Raw genomic sequence first — 17,936 nt, forward strand, 5'->3', positions numbered from 1 at the left:
ACTTTCTTGTTTCATTGCAATGAATTGACTCCCATGATCACTTCAGTGCCTGAAGGCCACAGGTTTCTTCCATCCCAGAAGTGATGGGAGAAATGGGTTCAGAAAAAGCACACCAAAGAGCCTCTGCTATTTTAACTACTCTCATAACAGTACTTTCTGCAAGAATAGAGAAGGGACCCTTTCCTGCCTGCCTCCTGCTCCCTGATTTAGCCACCCCGGATATTCTCATTGAATACTAAAACTGCTTCTCATACATTAACCTAGACATGCTTGCAATAGTCCTGTAAGGTAGGCCCATGGTATTAATATTAATCCCCACATTGTTTGAAGATGGCATTGGGTTGCATGAGCCTGAGAACTTGTGACTTGTCTAAGGCAATCCAATGGCTTTGCATGGCTAAGATTGGAACCAAAGATGTTTTGGCATATAACTTTTGCTACTCTATAATGCTACTGTTATATAATAAAGATGTGTTTGTACATTCACACAAATGTATGAGATGCCTGACCGCTTATTTTTGTGCTGCGGACAACATTTCCTACATCTGACTAGGAACTTCTTTTAAATCAGGCTCTTACCCTCAGACTACGCTGAAGTGAAGGAGTGGGGAGAGTTTAGCTATTTATTGCCTATGGTCTCTTACTCCCAATACTAGAAGCAACAATTGAGACTTGAACCTAGGACCATTCAGTTAAGTTGAGATGGCACCATAATTTCAAGACTGATCAAAGAAAGTACACTTCATAAAACACAAGCTTAATGTATGGAATTTGTGACCCCAGGAGATGCTGAATGGCATCTAGCACAGATGTCTTTAAAAAGGTTTGGTCAAATTAATGGAGGATAGATTTATGAAAAATTATTCACCCTAGCAGCTCAATGGGACCTCCATATTTTAGAGGCATCATATCCAGTGTTAGCAACAGATTTGGGGTGGGCAAGAAGTCCTCAGGGCTTCCTCCATTGCCATTATCACTGTTTCAGATTCACTTGGTGTTCTCCCTATGGCCTAAATTCATACCACTCCCCCATCCCCAAAAAGGGCAGTGGAGGCTGCCGCTGTTTCTCATGTTGGAATCTCTGATGTTGGAATCAGAGAGATGGAAGGGACCTTAAAAGTAATCTGGTCCAACCCCTTGCCACTGCAGTCTGTCCTCTGCTTCAATGTCTTGTTACGGCTTGCATGCTTGGAGGGGGTTAGGTAAACAGACAACAGCAGCAAGGAGAAGGAGCGAGAGCAGAGTGCTCTGGAAGTTAGCACTGGTCCTCCTGCTGGGTTGTGGGCTTTGGCTGTTGCTCAGTGATGCCAGCCCTGGGTATACCTAATGACTCTGAGATGCTGGGAGCAAGCAACAGGGGATGACTTATTTCTATAGGGCTTCTCAAGGGCACTGGGAATGCTAGACTACATGGACCCTTTATTTGAGCCATCATAGGCATTCCTTATTTTCTTTGTCTCAATGTCTTTTGAAACAGGACCATGTACCTCTAAGTATGAATGGGCGAAGCTGAATATTTTGAGTTTCCTCCATTTCTTAATCTTTTCAGTTCTTCACATTTGTACATCAGTTCATAATATCTCTTTTTTAAAGTTCTCATGAAAATTCATTTTAGTATAAATTTATTTTAATATAAACAATTGTATGCAGGTTTCCCTAATATACACAATTTTCCAAATCAAAATACCGTACACAATTAAACTATGGGACTCGCCCCCATAGGAGGCAGTGATGGCCACCAACTTGGATGGCTTGAAAAAGGGATTGGACAAAGTCATGGAGGATGAGGCTATCAATGGCTGCTAGCCAGAATGGCTAGGCTCTGCCTCCGTGGTTGGAGGCAGCAATGCTTCTGAGTACCAGTTGCTGAAAACTGCAGGTGGGGAGAGTGCTCTTGCGCTTGGGTGCTGCTGGCAGGTTTCCCACTGGAATTTGGTTAGCCACTGTAAGAACAGGATGCTGGTCTAGATGGACCTATGGCCTGATCCTGCAGGGCTGTTTTATGTTTTTAATTTTCTGTAATATAGTACATTTTGTATGTTATTTTCACTAATATGTGCATTTTAACGCAGGCTGTATTCTAGTATATGTATTTTTACACACATTACTTGGCTGGAGAACTGCACTGCAAAGTTCAAAGAAGTGTAAATTTTGAAGGATGGTCGTGTTTTGGGTCAAATGTTGTTTAAGAAAGTGCAAATTAGGTAGATTCATCTTTGAATGCAAAGTGAATCAAATTTCTCCTCCATCCCTACTTCTGAGAAACCAAAAACTCTCAGGCATGTTTGCACCATTACATGTTTATATTTCCATGTGTGCCCATATAACCCAAATCATTCCAGATATGTACATACATGCATATTAATTAGTGAGAGTGCAGGCAGGAGAGTGAATGATACCTATAGGTTGCCCCAATTGCTTACATCTCACCTATGGGTTGTGCAGGGCAAATTTGTCCCATAAAAATGTATTGCGCAGCCACTGCTGGAAACGACTATTTCCTATGAGTGGAAGCACTGTGAGATGTGTGGTGGTTATGTGACCTACTGGATTTAGGCCTTTGAGGTCGTTGGACAGGAGTGGGGAACCACTTTTGCACAGAGGGACAGATTCAAAAGTGGCCAACCTTTTTAGGCTACATTGACAGGTAGGTGGCTCTGCTCACCTGTCAGTTACCGGTACCTTTGATAATGCCCTCAAAGGCTCCTGATTGTTCCTTTTCAGCTGCAGCTTTACCTGTGTGATGCATGATGTCATATGACATCAGATGAGTGATAGGTGAGCCTAGCCCAGCAAATACGTTGTGGTGGCCAAATTTGGCCTGGTGGACCTAATTAGGCCCAGAGACTGCAGAATTCCCGCCACTACAGTAGTGTTTTTTTTTACTAGTTTGAATCCATTGAATCCCTGCCATTTAAATGACATGGGGAACAGCATAACCCAGGCATAGGCAAACTCGGCCCTCCAGATGTTTTGGGACTACAACTCCCATCATCCTTAGCTAACAGGACCAGTGGTCGGGGATGATGGGAATTGTAGTCTAAAAACATCTGGAGGGCCGAGTTTGCCTATGCCTGGCATAACTATTTGGTATAGAATTCACTGACATTGCTTCAGGAAGGCCTGAAATAATCAGATATTCTTCCCTGGCTGCCCTTCGCTTGATTTTTCCCCTTCTTTTGTTGAAGGGTTATACAGAGATCCCAAGATTGCTGTATTTTTTTTTTTGTTAAGCCCAGCAAATGTACTGCAATTAAGGTTTCCAAGGTTCTTTGTAGAGACATTTCCTCCAAACCAGGCTGTTTACATTTTGGATATGCCTTCTATATGCAATAATCAGTAGAAACACTCATATCATTTGGACCACTAGAAACAAAAGGGCTAGGTTGTGCTCAAGTGAGAGGAGTAAATGTCAGAAAGGATGTGGTGATAAGAGACCACCCACCAAAACATCACTACACATGTGACAAACTAAAGCACAAAAATGTGCTAACGAGCTTCCACAGCAGCAGCAGTGGCTGCTGATGTGAAACAGGTTGTTTTTACTTATCAGCAGTAAGGGAAAATCAGGATTAAATGTGTAGAAAGGAAAAGTACAGACTAGTATTTTATAATGATGTTGTGTGCATGCTGTGTAAATTTGGGTGCATGAGTAGCACCGATTCCACAATAAATTCCCATCTGGAAACATCCAAGCATTCTAGTTAACAGGAGTGCTGCAATTTCAGATAGTTCTTAAGCTTGTTAAATCTGCCACAAAAACTCACCAGTGCAGACAATGTTCACTTGCATATGTTAATTTCCTAAAATGTGTGCCAAATTAAAACAGCCCAGCATTACAATGGAATTTTAAAATGAACTATCTTAGAATCCAAGAAGCCCTTTTAGGCTAGCCAGTCAGAAGACAACCTCAATGTAGACCAGTGTGTGTTGTGTAATTTCAGGGAGGCTCAAATTGGCTTTAAACTTTGGAAAATAGCCAAAGCCTGTGTTTGCTTTCCTCCCTTAAAAAAACCATTAAAATATGTGTTCCCAGGGCCACAAAAAAATCCCCCAGCATCCTCTGCAGATACATATTGGGGTTCCAAATGATTTGGAGTTCTGCACCCTGATGTTTCTGCCAGTACTGATACAAAGGTAGGCCCACACAATTGCATTTATACATGTGTGTATGCGCACGTGCGCGTGCGCGCGCGCACACACACACACACACACAAACGAGCATTCTTTAGCTGTGATTCATGCATTGCAGGGGTTGGAGTAGATGACCCTTGGAGTCCCTTCCAGCTCTACAATTCTATTATCCACTGAAGTACAGCTCTTACTTTCTAACAGGAGTGTTTGTCTATATTTTCATGTTCTCTCTTGATGTATTCTGAAGTAGTCAGTATTCAAGTCCTTGTGCTTTTCAGGTTACAATTGATCAGATGTGCCTAATCAGGGAACATGACCACTATTCTCTTTTTCTATAATGAGAGAACAACCTCTGTATAGAGAATTTTAAAGGGTCCTATTTCAAAGAAGGAAGATGGATGCAATCTCCATGCTGAAGATATATATTTATCTTCAGGTTTATCACACCCATTCCCATAAATAACAACAACACAGGAAGGGCTCTCTGCTTTGCTAGGACCCTCCCTATTCTTTAGTTTAGTTACTGTAATGCTTAACCCGACCTTATGTCTTGTATTGTGTGCCAAGCTGTGGGTTTGCTTAGCTAGCACTGTAACTATCTTTCCAGGAGTAGACACAGGGAAGCATAGGATGGCTTCAGCTACTGTGTAGTGGTGGTATCATGTGATCTACTTGTGTCTTTCACTCCCCACTTTCCTTGGCTTATTATCTGCTTGTTTCCCCCCCAACACTGGTTAGGCCACTGTCCATGAAAAGCTGATGCTAATTGCAAGTCTTTGTACTTCCCTGTTTAGGGAAGTTTTTAATGTTTGATATTTTATCGCTTTTTTATTCTGTTGGTTACAATTGTTCAAATTATTATTATTATTATTATTATTATTATTATTATTATTATTACTACTACTACTACTAATGCACATATACAGGCCTCCTCATTTATCACTTGCTACGTAGCTTCCATTACTTGCCCTGATGTTACAGTCAAGGTAAAGGTAAAGGGACCCCTGACCATTAGGTCCAGTCGTGGCCGACTCTGGGGTTGCAGTGCTCATCTCGCTTTATTGGCCGAGGGAGCCGGCGTACAGCTTCCGGGTCATGTGGCCAGCAAGACTAAGCTGCTTCTGGCAAAACCAGAGCAGCACACGGAAACACCATTTACCTTTCCGCCAGAGAAAGGTACCTATTTATCTACTTGCACTTCATGCTTTCGAACTGCTAGGTTGGCAGGATATTACAGTACTTAGAAATAATTAACTTCCTTTATTGTGAACACTTCAAAATCTGTCCCACACTCCAGGGTTTCTTCTCTTGAAGGGGGTGTGGCTTGCAGACTTGTGAATGTAAGAGGGAGGCAAATGTTCTAGGATAACTTGAGACTCATGTACTGCCACCAGGGGAGACCTCCTGCTAGGTGCATTCCCAAAACCAAGTGTAGGATCAACAGTTACTGTCATTAACTGGATCCATCATTGTGTGTGGAGTCTTGGAGAGACTGCTTTCCTCACATGAACATATCCTGCTTGGATTCTATTCTATATCCTAAAGGTGTGTAAGGAAGAAGATTTTCTGATTTTTTTGAGCATACACCATGTTCTAAATCAGAGCCTTTTTAGCTAAAGGGTTCATGCAGCAAGGAAGCTAAAGCAGAATTTGGGAGTAGATTGTATTTTCATGTCCAATAGGAGTTGCTTCCTTTGGCTTGATTCTAGATGATTAAATAAGAACTTTAAATGCTTAAATAAAAGCATGGGCTGGAGAATTAACCAAGTTTCTAAAATGCCTTCTTCATACTTCTCAGATTTCAGTTTATACCATCTGGGTTTCAATAGCATATTCTGCAACCCTACTGTGGCATATATAATCTGCAGTTTTAAAGTGTGAGGATTGGATTACATTTAGGGTATGTTGTATTACCTCTTTTGTAGCTCCATAATCCAATCTGTAAGACAGAGGTTGCTTCCAGGGTTGCTGAAAGGTTGAGAACACTGGTCAAATTTATGGAAAGCTGATTTGATGTTTGGAAATAGTAATGGCAAGATAATAAAAAAGTGGTGGTGTCTGCACTGTTCTGGGCAAAACTAAAAATGTATATGGATTTCTATGTCATACACTATGGTCACTTTTAGAGACCTGTCTTCTTTATGTCTATTTCCATCTTCTACAGGAAAGTCCCTCTAATATTAATGAAGCATAAATTCAGTTGCAACTAATTTGTTTTATTGATTTCAGTGGGACTAACATTCTCTAAATTTCGGCTCATGTATTTACCGGTAGTCCTGGGGATTAGTTATGTGTTTCCATATAGATGTACATGGAGTCCATTTTGCCACAAGTGACTTTTTAATCAGTTGTTTTGTTTTTGTAATGGTTTATGGTTGAAACAAACTTTTATTTATTTACTGTAGAGACCCACCACCATTTGTTCAGTAACTATCTGCCAGTCCCACGCCTTGACCAAACACATGAGCTTTACATTGTGCTTCCGAAACTGTTCCCAGCACTACCAACAAATTGGAAAAGTACCTGGAAAGCTTCCACAGTCCATCCCCCTCATTTCGAAACCACTCCATCTGCTGTGAATATGGGTTGTGTGAATCTCTATGTAGCTTAATGAGACTGATTGTTAAAGTATGTGCACAGCACATAACTCAACCCTTATATTGTTAAATGTGCTGCTGCTGCACTCATTTCCAGGAGCTTCGCAATTCTATAATAAATGTGTCTAGAGCAGGGGTCAGCAACCTTTTTCAGCCATGGGCTGGTCCACCATCCCTCAGACCATGTGGTGGGCCGGACTATATTTTTTGGGGAGGGGGGATGAACGAATTCCTATGCCCCGCAAATAACCCAGAGATGCATTTTAAATAAAAGCACACATTCTACTCATGTAAACACACACTGATTCCCGGACCGTCTGTGGGCCGGATTGAGAAGGCAATTGGGCCGCATCCAGCCCCCAGGCCTTAGTTTGTCTATCCCTGGTCTAGAAAGTTGGGACCTGTCATGCTAAGGCAGCATTAAAATACCCTTCTTATATAGTTTTTCTATATTTTACAAATGTCTAAAAACAAGATTTACTGGTATAGCTGGAACAAAATTATATTGAAGGCTGTTAATCAGAACTGGATGAAGAGGTGGTGAGGTTCAATATTATTGGGTAAGAAAAAGATGCCATCATGCCTGATAAAGGTCATGTGAGGCAATGCCTCCTACTGGCACACCAGCCCTTATCATCCTTTCTGTTTTTTTCTGTTTCTTCTGAAAGAAAACTGGATTCTCCTCTGATTAGAATCCTGCGCTTGGTGCTTGCCATCATTTTTTTATCCAAATGTAAAGTATACAGTAAACTGTTCTTCTATTAAACGTGTTTTGAAAACAATTCTGTTTTCCTTTTTTTACATTCAGTCTAGAAATTCATTCTGACATCATGCATTAAGTTTGGCCCTTACTGCTGGTGTACACAACAATCATGGTCTAGAAAGTTAGAGGAGTGTTGGACCTAAGATGCAAGGACCCTGCTCTAGCACAGAAAGAGAGGCAGTTTAGTGGCTTCCCACCATGCTCACACCCATTTGGCTTTCTAGGCCTCTTGGTAACCTGTGATGATGGAAAGAGGGGCAGTTTAGGGGTTACCAAGAATTATGTTCTGTCTCTACTTTGTCCACTGTGTTGCAAGATTTCCATGTTTGGAAGGTGAATCACAATCAAGACTGCAAATTGGCGTTTCTTAGAAGGTCAGCCAGACAGCACGGTGCCCAAAGCAGGGAGCAAAATCTTTGTTTTCTGATGAGTTTGCCATGGCTGAGTCATGCCTGCTTATGAGCTGAAGGTGACTGTAAATCCAAGTGTTAAATACCTGAGCACAGGTTTTTCTGTAGAGGAGACAAATCCTAAAGAAAGATATCAGAGAATATCCAGGAGGCAAGAACCTCACAAGCAAGAAAGAGTGCATCCTCACTGCATCTATTTGTTGTGTAACATGGTACAAGTACTAACAACAATGCTAGGATTTATGTGCCCTCATCATATTTGTGCAACGTGATATGATGTGAAGTTTCAGTTGAGTTTTCTAGACCCAAACAGTATTTGCTGCTTGAATAGCTGGCCAGACAAAATAGCTGATTTCTACCCTCTGAGTCTGCAGTGTAAACAAGGAGAACAGAGTAAAGGGCCTGTATGGTGGTGGATTATTTTTCAATTTCATACTCCCATTTCTTATTTCTCCTGCCTGTCGCTCTGACTGTGGCACTTTCTCCTAGGTGCAGCCTCCTGTGCGTGAGAATGATGAAGACAGAAGCATCGCTAGGCTGGATGAAGGGCTAGATGAGTTTTTCACAAAGAAGGTGATTCATGAGCATTTACAGTAAGTGAAGAGTTTTCCTCAGCCCAGTCGTTACCAGTGAACAATAACTAGATGGTGGGGCATTTCTGCACCATGGGGTAGAAATCAGGGAGCCAGCCCATGATAAAAGTTTAATGAGATTTGTTAACAATTTTCGCAGCAGGCAGAACTATTGGGCAAATTTTGCATGAAGAATTGGATTGTTTCGCATGATGAATACACTCAGTGCTGAAATGGGGCACAAATGCTGTTTCCTAACATGGAGTGGCAATGCTATCTAATGCTATTTAAGGAGCCAGTGCTTTCCCAAGCAGAGTAGCTTCCACTGGCACTATTGTATTGGCAGTTAACTTCCTGTGGTTCTCTGTTTTGATGTTGGGGAACATTCAAAACTGCTATCTTCAACCTGTGCAGACAAGGCATTTGTCATTTTCTGTCACAGAGTGGGTAATTATGCTGGCACCTGACTGGTTCTTCCTTCATTTAATACACTGAGTTCATTGTGGGCATATTTGTACCAGGGGTGCCCTATTCACAAAAATTCACTAGGATTCCAAGATGTCAATATGACTGCAACTCCTCAAGTAATTCTATTCTTATTTCTTGTCTGGTTGCAGGCCTGCATCATTGGAATCCTGCCTGGCAGCAGCCACGCCAACAACACCATCTGGTTCTCGGACCTTGAAAAAGAAAATTGGACACTTCTTTGCCTTCAAGAAGCCGAAGTCAAGCCGGGGTTCCAGGCCAGAGAAAGAGCCCGAGGGTAGTCCCTCAGCAGCAAGGGGCAGGAAGCTGATGCTTAGTGACATTTTAAGGGCCCCCAGCAAAGCCAGCGAGCCAACTAAAGCACTAAGCAAGTCTGAGGAAGGAGGGCTGGCTTTGGAGAGCAGAGGTTACCTGGAGCAAAGCCAAACTCCAGACAGTGCTCGAAGGGCCAGGCCAAAATACTCCAGGGAGGGGAAGTCCCAGTCCCTGATTCTTCTGTCAGGCGAAGATGAAGAGGGTCTTGGTGTGAGACATGAGAAGGTAAGTCTTTTCTGTCTCGTGTGTGGCTCAGTATTTATTTAATTAATATATCTTATTTCCACCATGGAACCCAAAGAGGCATACATGGAATTCCCAGTCTCTTATACACTGACCAGATCCAGACCACCTTAGTTTCAGCAAGACTGTTCCATTACGTGTCTGTGGAACATTGCATGTGATGAATCTGGTCTTTTAAAGTCAAGAATGTGAACACTCAGTTTAGCCCTAAGATGGAAGATGGTGAGTCCTATGATAGAGATGACTGGTCATGCCCCTTTGCTAGGGAGAAGAAAAAACAGGTTTATCCCTAACAAAGCTAGGCATAAGCTGCAGTTTTCTGTGGTGGTGTTCACAGACCGTCTGTCAAGATATCTTCAAAGAACACATGCTTCCAGTTGTGTTCATGTGTCAAGAAAGGGAAGCATCCTATAGTTGTTGACTACTTCGTAGTAAGGGGGATGTTATACAGGGGGATGTTGTCTATTTTATCTCCCCTGCCTGCTCAAACCCAGTGAGACAGATGACTGTCAAGAAGCAGCTGTACAAGTTCTTTGTCATCATAGCAATGATAGCTGGAGGGTGGAAAGATGGATCTTACTGAAATTTCAGCTGTGGGAAAGGGACTGGATACTCTATTACTAACTAGTGGACTGTTTGGGTGAGTGTGAAGAGCAGATGGTGGCTTGTGCAAGGCACCTGGTATAAAGCTAGCTTGCCTGACTGTCCTGGCAGTATCCAGATAAAGGACCTCAGAAAGGACCCTAACCCCTGGTTCACACAAAATGTAAGGTTTAGCAACACAGCCAAGCTAGGACGCACAGCTGAAGTACTAAGTGGCATTGCAGTCCAGATTTGTCATGTGTTTTGTCCTATAGAAGAGGCCTTTTGAGAAGAGTGATGGGGAACTGCCCAGCTCCTTTGAACAACGTGTCCATGTCATGCTGCATCGGATTGGTGTCACTAAGGTGTTATCCACTGAAGGTAAAAAGAAACAGGTGAGGACAATGCTGCTTTTGGTGGTGGGTCTTTTAGCAGTAATAGTGATTTTTGAATTGCTTGGAACAGACAGCCTCCTTTGGGAGAAGCTAAAAGTGTAATGAGAGCTAGGGAATGAAATGTGTTCTGAGCAGATTATTTTCTTTGCCTGCTTTGATTAGTTTAATTTTAAATAAAACACTGTACTTAATTGCAGCCCATTTTTGCCTTAAACGGAAAAATAACTAAGGCTGCAATTCTGTACACACATACCTGGGGGTAAGCCCTACTGAACGCAGTGGAATGTACTTGTAAACCTGCATAGGATGCATAGTTAGCGTGAGTCTGTAATGCCAACAAAAGTAGTCTCTGTGGAAAGAAATGCACATCCCAAATGATCTGCTGTTTGTTGCTTAATGGGCTTGCTCATGCACATCAGAGTCTCTTCAGTAGTGGGAGTTACTGGATAGATGTTCCTCTCTTTTGGCAAAAATCCAGATTGTGTTGCCTTTTAATCCATTCCATCTCCAAGATACAGTTCAATCCCTGGTATCTGATGGACACTTAAGTGATTGTAGTGGGATATTCCATTGCCCATGAGAACAATAGTATTACAAAATTGCATGTAAACTGTCCATTACTGGCACCCTCCTTCTCATATCCACTGGGGCCTATCCCAACAGCATCCTAATTCTTACTTCAGTCAAACTGAGATCCTCTCCATTTCCTGCCAAGTTGTAGGATTTCCTTTTCCTTGCCTTTCTCATGTAGGCTACTCTAGAGACAGTGTTTTCCAGAAAGCATTATCCCCTGAGAGTTTTTCTTTGCATTCTTTTGCAGAGCAAAGATGGGGAGATTAAGAAAGCTGGTTCTGATGGTGAGTAGCAGCTGACTCTACTTCTCCCCTGCTCCCACTATTCACTATGTTACATTGCTTGAGCAGTCCATACCTTGTCCTTCCTGTAGAACAAGAAAAGTGTTTCAAATTTCTAGATGCCTCAACCCTGGAATCCAAAATACTGTACTGTGCTCCCAAGAACCAGTACCTTAGGGCTCCTATCACTACACCACATCAAAAACCTGCTCTTGAAACTCCCCTAGCTTCATAAATGGGTTGCTGTGTGAAAATCACAGGTGCAAAGCCCCCTTGGGCGTGTGGAATTAAGGAGCACACAAAAGAGACCCCTGGAAATCTATCCAGTTTTAACAGCAAGCATTTCAATGCCTCCGTTTAGAAAGAGAAGCACAGAGAAAACTGCAAACACTTGCCTTCCGACTGCACTGAGCATTGATGACATCTACTGGACTTGAAAGGGAAATAATACGTGAGATATTCCTGAGAAAACACAGAACTCATGCCCATGGCATCTTTCCACCCACTCATTGCTTGTTGTTTTCTTTGTTAAAGGAAAACCAACAATACCACTGCTTTGTTTGTTACAGCTTCTTCAATGAAGTGCTCTCTGTAAACCTTAGGAAATCTGAGGAAGGCTAGCTACAGCCAACAGTGCTGTTTTCACTGATTCAGGAAGATCATGTTGGGAACCAACATGTTGCAATTCCTTTTTTTATAAATGTTTTTATTAAAAGATTTTCCATAAATAACAAGAATACATTCAGTGTCTCTATTTTCAAATAGTAGAGTCTTTCACACATCAATTGCAGTCAATTTGAGACATTTTTGTTATAAGCAATGTGGGGTTGAGGGGGGGAAAGAAGTAGGGAGATAGTAGAGAAGAAGGTGGTGGGAAGAGACAGTAAAGTTTCATTCTTTACAGAGTATATGAGTGGTGCTTTTATGTCTATGGTGTGTGGATAGGTGCCTTACTTTTGCTGATGGAGTGAGAGCAAGAGATCATGCTACACATAATGACAAATGATTTATATTAGCATCAACTCACTGTTTCAAATTCTATTTTATAATGTAATGGTTCCAATCTTCTCAAATATGAGCTATGGGGGTATCTTTCTGCAAGCAAGAGCAAGGTATTTTCATGCTAAGTGAGTAACTAGAGCAAACCTGCCACAATGATGTGAAGATTTGTGAGATATACAGCATGACTCCCAAATTTCAAGCTGGGCCAGCAGGATATACTGCTGGCAGAGGTGTCAACAGCCTGACTGCTGGGGTGGTGAACCTCTGGCCTGCAGGCCAAACTTGGTCCCATTTACCCCACAAGGCTATTTTCTCCAAACCACACCCACCTGCCCATCTGATGATGGGCAGGAGAGGGTTTAATCCTGCATTGGCGGTGCACTGTTCCCAGCAGGAAACACGATCATGTAGCCAAGGCAGTAAGATTTAATTCCCACTCAACAGCTGATGAACGGAGGGTAAATCTGCTTTGTTCAATCATGCCATCATTCCTGTTTAAGCCCCCAAAATTGGAGTTTCAAAGTGTGGGGTATGTCTGAAAGGGAGTGCTTCTCTCAATATCCAAGAGAGCAGACAGTGACGGAGGACGGGAAAGAAGAATGCATTGTACAAGCTCATTTCTTCTCTCCCTCACCCTCCACTACCTGCTCCGATTTTTAAAGGCTTGCTTCTTCTCTCCCACCCCTTTAAACATCTGAGAGGGTGGTGGTGGGTAGGAGAAAGGAGCAGGTTTAATGCAGGTTTCTTTCTCCTCCCTATGGCACCCACTTGCTCAAATGTTTAAAGGACTTTGCCAGTTGCCCCAAGCTCTAAATCTCCAAGATTGGGAATTAAAGATGTGCAAGGGATTTTGACATGTGACTAACCCCACTCGTATATCAAATTTGGCCTGTGATAAGGAATCTGGCACATGGAGCCAAAAAGGTTGCAACTCTTGACATACAGAGAACTAATTCTCTTGAGATAATATGCAACATATAATGAGCTTGCAATGGTGTTCGATATCTAGTTCTCAGTGAAGTGGTTAACCTGTGCACGAGCTTTATCACTTCACACTGGTGGAATTTATGCCATTCTTATGTTGCTTTTTCCGTTATCAAAATTTAGTAATACATACATGAGGTTCCCAGGCTATATCTCACCCTGGCACTGACCTGACCTAAACCTGCTTAGCTTCATTACGGTTGCCTTCAGACTCTCCTCCATACAAAAAAATCCCATACATGTAGAAAACTAGATGTCAAGCAGAAGAGTTCTAGTTAGTTTTCTACATGCAGGGAAGGATTATATCATATAAGCCTCCAGCTGCATTCAGCAGGATCTAGGTTTTTACAAGTTTAGCTGCACTTTGGATAAATAACCCTTTGACCTTCAGTAGTAATCCATGCCCACAAGCACATTCTACACCTTGTTTTTGGCCTGCTTCTTGAATGTGGTTGTTTGGTTTCTAGGGGATATTGTGGACAGTTCAGCGGAATCTCCTCCTTGCCCCTTGAAATCACGCACACACTCCATGTCCACAGGTAGGTGTGCTTTGAGATTGGTGAGTTTCTTTCCCATGGTGCTTTATAATACTGTAGTTTTCACTCTTTAGCTATAGCAGATCAGTCTCTTCAACTGTTCACACACTTGCCATGGCAATCTGCATATAGAGCTCAGGGCCAAAGCTAGGCATGGGACAATGGGGGATTTCCTCCCAATGCAAACAACAGCTTCAGAATAACAGTGTTTGTCAGGACCACAGAGGGGCAAGAAAGGGTTAAACTCCCCCATCCCTGTTCCCAATAACGATAAACCCTTTCAGTGGCTGCTCTCTGCATTAAAAACAACAACCATGCACAATAAGTACAAAGACACATTTAATGTCATGTCTAGTTTGGCCCTTAGTCACAAAGAACACAGATCAGAGGTCATGGGACAAACTCTTGACCCAGCCCCACAGTGGGCTGGGGAATAACAGATCGTTAGTTTATAGCCTCTCTGTATTAGGCTCAAGTTACTTTTGTCCTATGCGAACTAAGCAAAAGCACAGCTGCTTCATGCAATGATTTCTCAGAGATGAACTGAAACAGTTTCTACAGAATGCATTTTTGTACTGCTTAGGGTAGGCCACATCACAATTTTTTTAAAAAAAATAGTGTTCCGAATGAAACTGCTTTACGTTCCTCCAGGTTTTGCATGGAGATATGGCCCTTGGGGTATCTTTGGGGGTTTATGTCAGGAATTCATTTGCCCATAGAGTTCCAGTGTGGTGTAGTGACATTTAATGTATTAGGATTAGAGAGAATGTCGTCCAAATTTCCACACGGTCATCAAGCTTACTCAATATACCTCACCATAACCGACCTCAAAGGCTTGTTGTGAGAATAAAATCAGAGGGTGAGCCATGTATGCTGCCCTGAGCAATGTGAAGGAAGAACAGGGTGAAAATGTAAAAAAGTAATAATAATGGTAGAAAGAGGGAATAAATAAATGATTTGGAGATGCAGAATCATCCCAGAAGAACTGATCAAGCATGTAAGAGTGGGAGGGGTGTGGGGGTGTGAATGCCTGTCCACTTGATAGCATGTGGTGCTGTATTGCAGATCCCTCCGTGCGGCTAGGTCCTGCTGATGCTGCTGGCAGAACAGGTACAGAACCCAGTGGAGGATCCAGTGAGGGGAGACTATCCTGGAAAGCTCTTGGGAAGCAACTAAATGTAGAGCTCAAGGGCAAGTGTTCAGAACTCAGCTCTTCGCCAAGAAGAGCTTTTGCCGTACAAGAGCCAGCCAGCCCAAGAGAGCAGAAAGCAAAAGAGAGCTGGAGCAGCAGTTTGCCCAGGATTGGGAGAAGCACAGCAGGCCCCCTTCCTGTGCGGAGGACTAGCAATGCTGGAGAAGGACGAGCATTTGCCGAGCTACAGAATTCATATGCTGACGTAAACGTGATTGCTGGAGGTATGATCAGTAGATTCCGGTACTAGTGGGGCTCCAGTATTGAAATCCTGCTTCCCAAACTCTTGCTGCTTGCTCTGCCAACATCCCAGAGGCCAGAGCACAGTGAAGCAAGTTTTCTCTATGTCTCAATTTGCTATAATATTCATTTGGAACAAGGGAGAAGAAAAGTGTAATCTGGTTGTCTCAGCAAACTTGTATTTCTTGGAACATTGCATGAGATGTAGCTAATTAATCCAAAGCTTGTAGCTTGCCAGTGATAGCCTGGCCAAATCTGGAGGAGATATGGCTTAACAGCAAAACCTACTTTCTGTGTGGCTGCTCCCAGAATACGCCTGAAATTTGTCAAGGCCTGCTTGAATAGCATATAACCCCTACCCTCTATCTTTCAGACAATCAACTCAAACCCAAATCTCGTCTGAAGCCTGTGGCAAACCGGAGGGCCATGTCTGTTCACGAAGAACAGCTCAGGGACCAGGCCTGTGCAGCAGAGCTGCACCGTAAGTAAACATGCAGAGCACAGCATTCTTTCAGAGCGCAAATCATGATCTAAAGAATGAATTTACTGTCTAGGTGGCTCTTGCAAGAAGCAAAAACACTGCTTCCATGCACCCTGGGGTGCTTTTCAGATAATCCCCTTCTCCCAGTCTCATTTCATTTTGGATTTGTTAACAAGAAACAACTGTCAACGTTTTAGACTTATATTGCTTTTTCTTCCACTAAGCACTGATTCAGTGAGATTGGCCTTCATCCCTGCCACCTATTTAGAAGTAAAAGTAAGTCAGGTGAATTAATATACAAGGTACCAGTGTTAGGTTTTGTGGTGGTTTGGCAACTGTGTAGAACAGTGTCTTCAACACTTCAAAGTGTGGGGAACTGGTTAGATAGTAGTCTCAAAATGCTGTCAGCAGAAGGCAAGGGTTAGTTTTTACTAAAATAGGCACTGGGCCTCAGGTATGTATCAAATTACCAGGGACCTGGAGTGTTCCTTAAGTGAGACAGGCTGTTGCTGGTCAGCAGATGGGGAGAATGTAAGTTTTACACACACACACACACACACACACACACACACACAGAGAGAGAGAGAGAGAGAGAGAGAGAGAGAGAGAGAGAAATCATATATGATGTTGCTTCATAAAATGTTTGTGAAGAGGGTATGGACCAAGATGGGAGACTATGGTGTTAAATGTGCATGGCTGAAAGAGAAAGAGTCGAGCTATGGAGCTAAGAGTAACATTACCTTTTAAGATAATTCCCCCCGCCCCCCCAAAAAATCTGGACCACCAGCCTTGCTTAAATTTGCCATCCTTTTTATTGGTTATCACCAGCTTGTGTCTCATCATATATTACAAGTTAAATGAAATAGAGAGGGGTTAAAAATACGGATAGGGGAGAAGAAAGTGTAAGGCATGTAGGCAACAGATAAACTGAGGGGTGTGTGAGTAATCTGCAACAGTCTGAATGTTGATTAAAAGGGTCAACAATAAGATAGTGCAGACATAAAGTCCCAAATGGCCCTATATTAAAAAGGGAGAAAATAAATAAGGCAATCAGAAAGGTCAGTGAAACATTCATTAGTATAAAAGATCATTGGACAAGATAAGAGGTTATGCATGTCAGAACTGTGATACAAAGAAACCACCAAGCCTCTGTGTGAGATTTGAATATAAGCAGGTATTGGAAGAAATAATAGGCAAGTCACTGCTTACATGTCCATTGGAATTGCCACTAGCCACATATCCTGAAAATGCCAAACTGGGGGTTCATGGATTCTCTTGAATAAAAAGATTGTGACAGAAGTGTGTTACTACAACATAAACTGACAAGCAATAAGAATCCCAATAAAAATCTACGGTGGTACCTCTGGTTACGAATGCTTTTGGTTACAAACACTTCACGTTATGAACTCCACTAACCCAGAAGTAGCTGCTCCTGGTTGCGAACTTTGTCCCAGGATGCGAATGGAAATTGTGCACTGTAGGATAAGAACGGTTTCACCTCAAGAACAGACCTCTGGAACGCCTTAAGTTCGTAACCAGAGGTACCACTGTACTTGGAGCCAAGGAATTGAACTCCGAAGGCCATTGTCCATTAGCTGTGCTCATCTGCCAGTTTGTAACTACTGCTATGTACATATGACTTTAGCCCATCTGCCATGAGGCAAGAAGTGGGATATCACTGCCAAGAACTCTAGAACAGAACAGCATCTGCTGGAGCACTGTGTACAGTGATCCTTAAATATTACACACAGAATGTACTTAGTGACATTTTACAGAACTGCCAGCCTCATTATCTATCTCAACTGCAGCAGGCCTCTTTCTCAATCTGGTTAACATGTTCACCTGACTTTTATTCCCTACAGATGCAAAGCTTCCTCTTTGTCTGCAGCGCTCCCCAATTGTGAAATGGAAGATTAAGCCCAAGTCCTTGTTGGAGCCTGGGACATCTACACCATCTGACTCACCAAGTAAGGACAGCCGCCCCTCCCCCAAAAAGTATACAGTGTTTTCCTCCCATAGACACGATTTAATACTTTTCTATAAAAACTTCCCAAGTTGGTTCCAAACTTTATTACTCAACTTCTGTTGATTGCGGCACAAGTGGTATAATTACCTAGCACTTACCACAGAGGAGCCAATAACCCAACCCC

The 17,936-nt window shown here is 42.6% G+C and overlaps 1 protein-coding gene across 4 annotated transcripts in view; it reads left to right on the top strand.

The window, feature by feature from the left end:
* The window catches only part of CARMIL2 (capping protein regulator and myosin 1 linker 2), a 64,535-nt gene that overhangs the window by 45,175 nt on the left and 1,424 nt on the right, over window positions 1-17,936 (top strand). For all 4 annotated transcript variants that reach the window (XM_083626415.1, XM_083626413.1, XM_083626414.1 and 1 more), the window contains 8 exons: window positions 8,394-8,497; window positions 9,094-9,502; window positions 10,378-10,497; window positions 11,318-11,354; window positions 13,805-13,876; window positions 14,939-15,289; window positions 15,679-15,786; window positions 17,649-17,753. In XM_083626415.1, coding sequence (XP_083482541.1) covers window positions 8,394-8,497; window positions 9,094-9,502; window positions 10,378-10,497; window positions 11,318-11,354; window positions 13,805-13,876; window positions 14,939-15,289; window positions 15,679-15,786; window positions 17,649-17,753 — 1,306 coding nt within the window. The remainder of the gene's footprint in view (window positions 1-8,393; window positions 8,498-9,093; window positions 9,503-10,377; window positions 10,498-11,317; window positions 11,355-13,804; window positions 13,877-14,938; window positions 15,290-15,678; window positions 15,787-17,648; window positions 17,754-17,936) is intronic.

The sequence above is a fragment of the Podarcis filfolensis genome, assembly GCF_964270895.1.
Source record: "Podarcis filfolensis genome assembly, chromosome: 8".
Taxonomy (NCBI): domain Eukaryota; kingdom Metazoa; phylum Chordata; class Lepidosauria; order Squamata; family Lacertidae; genus Podarcis; species Podarcis filfolensis.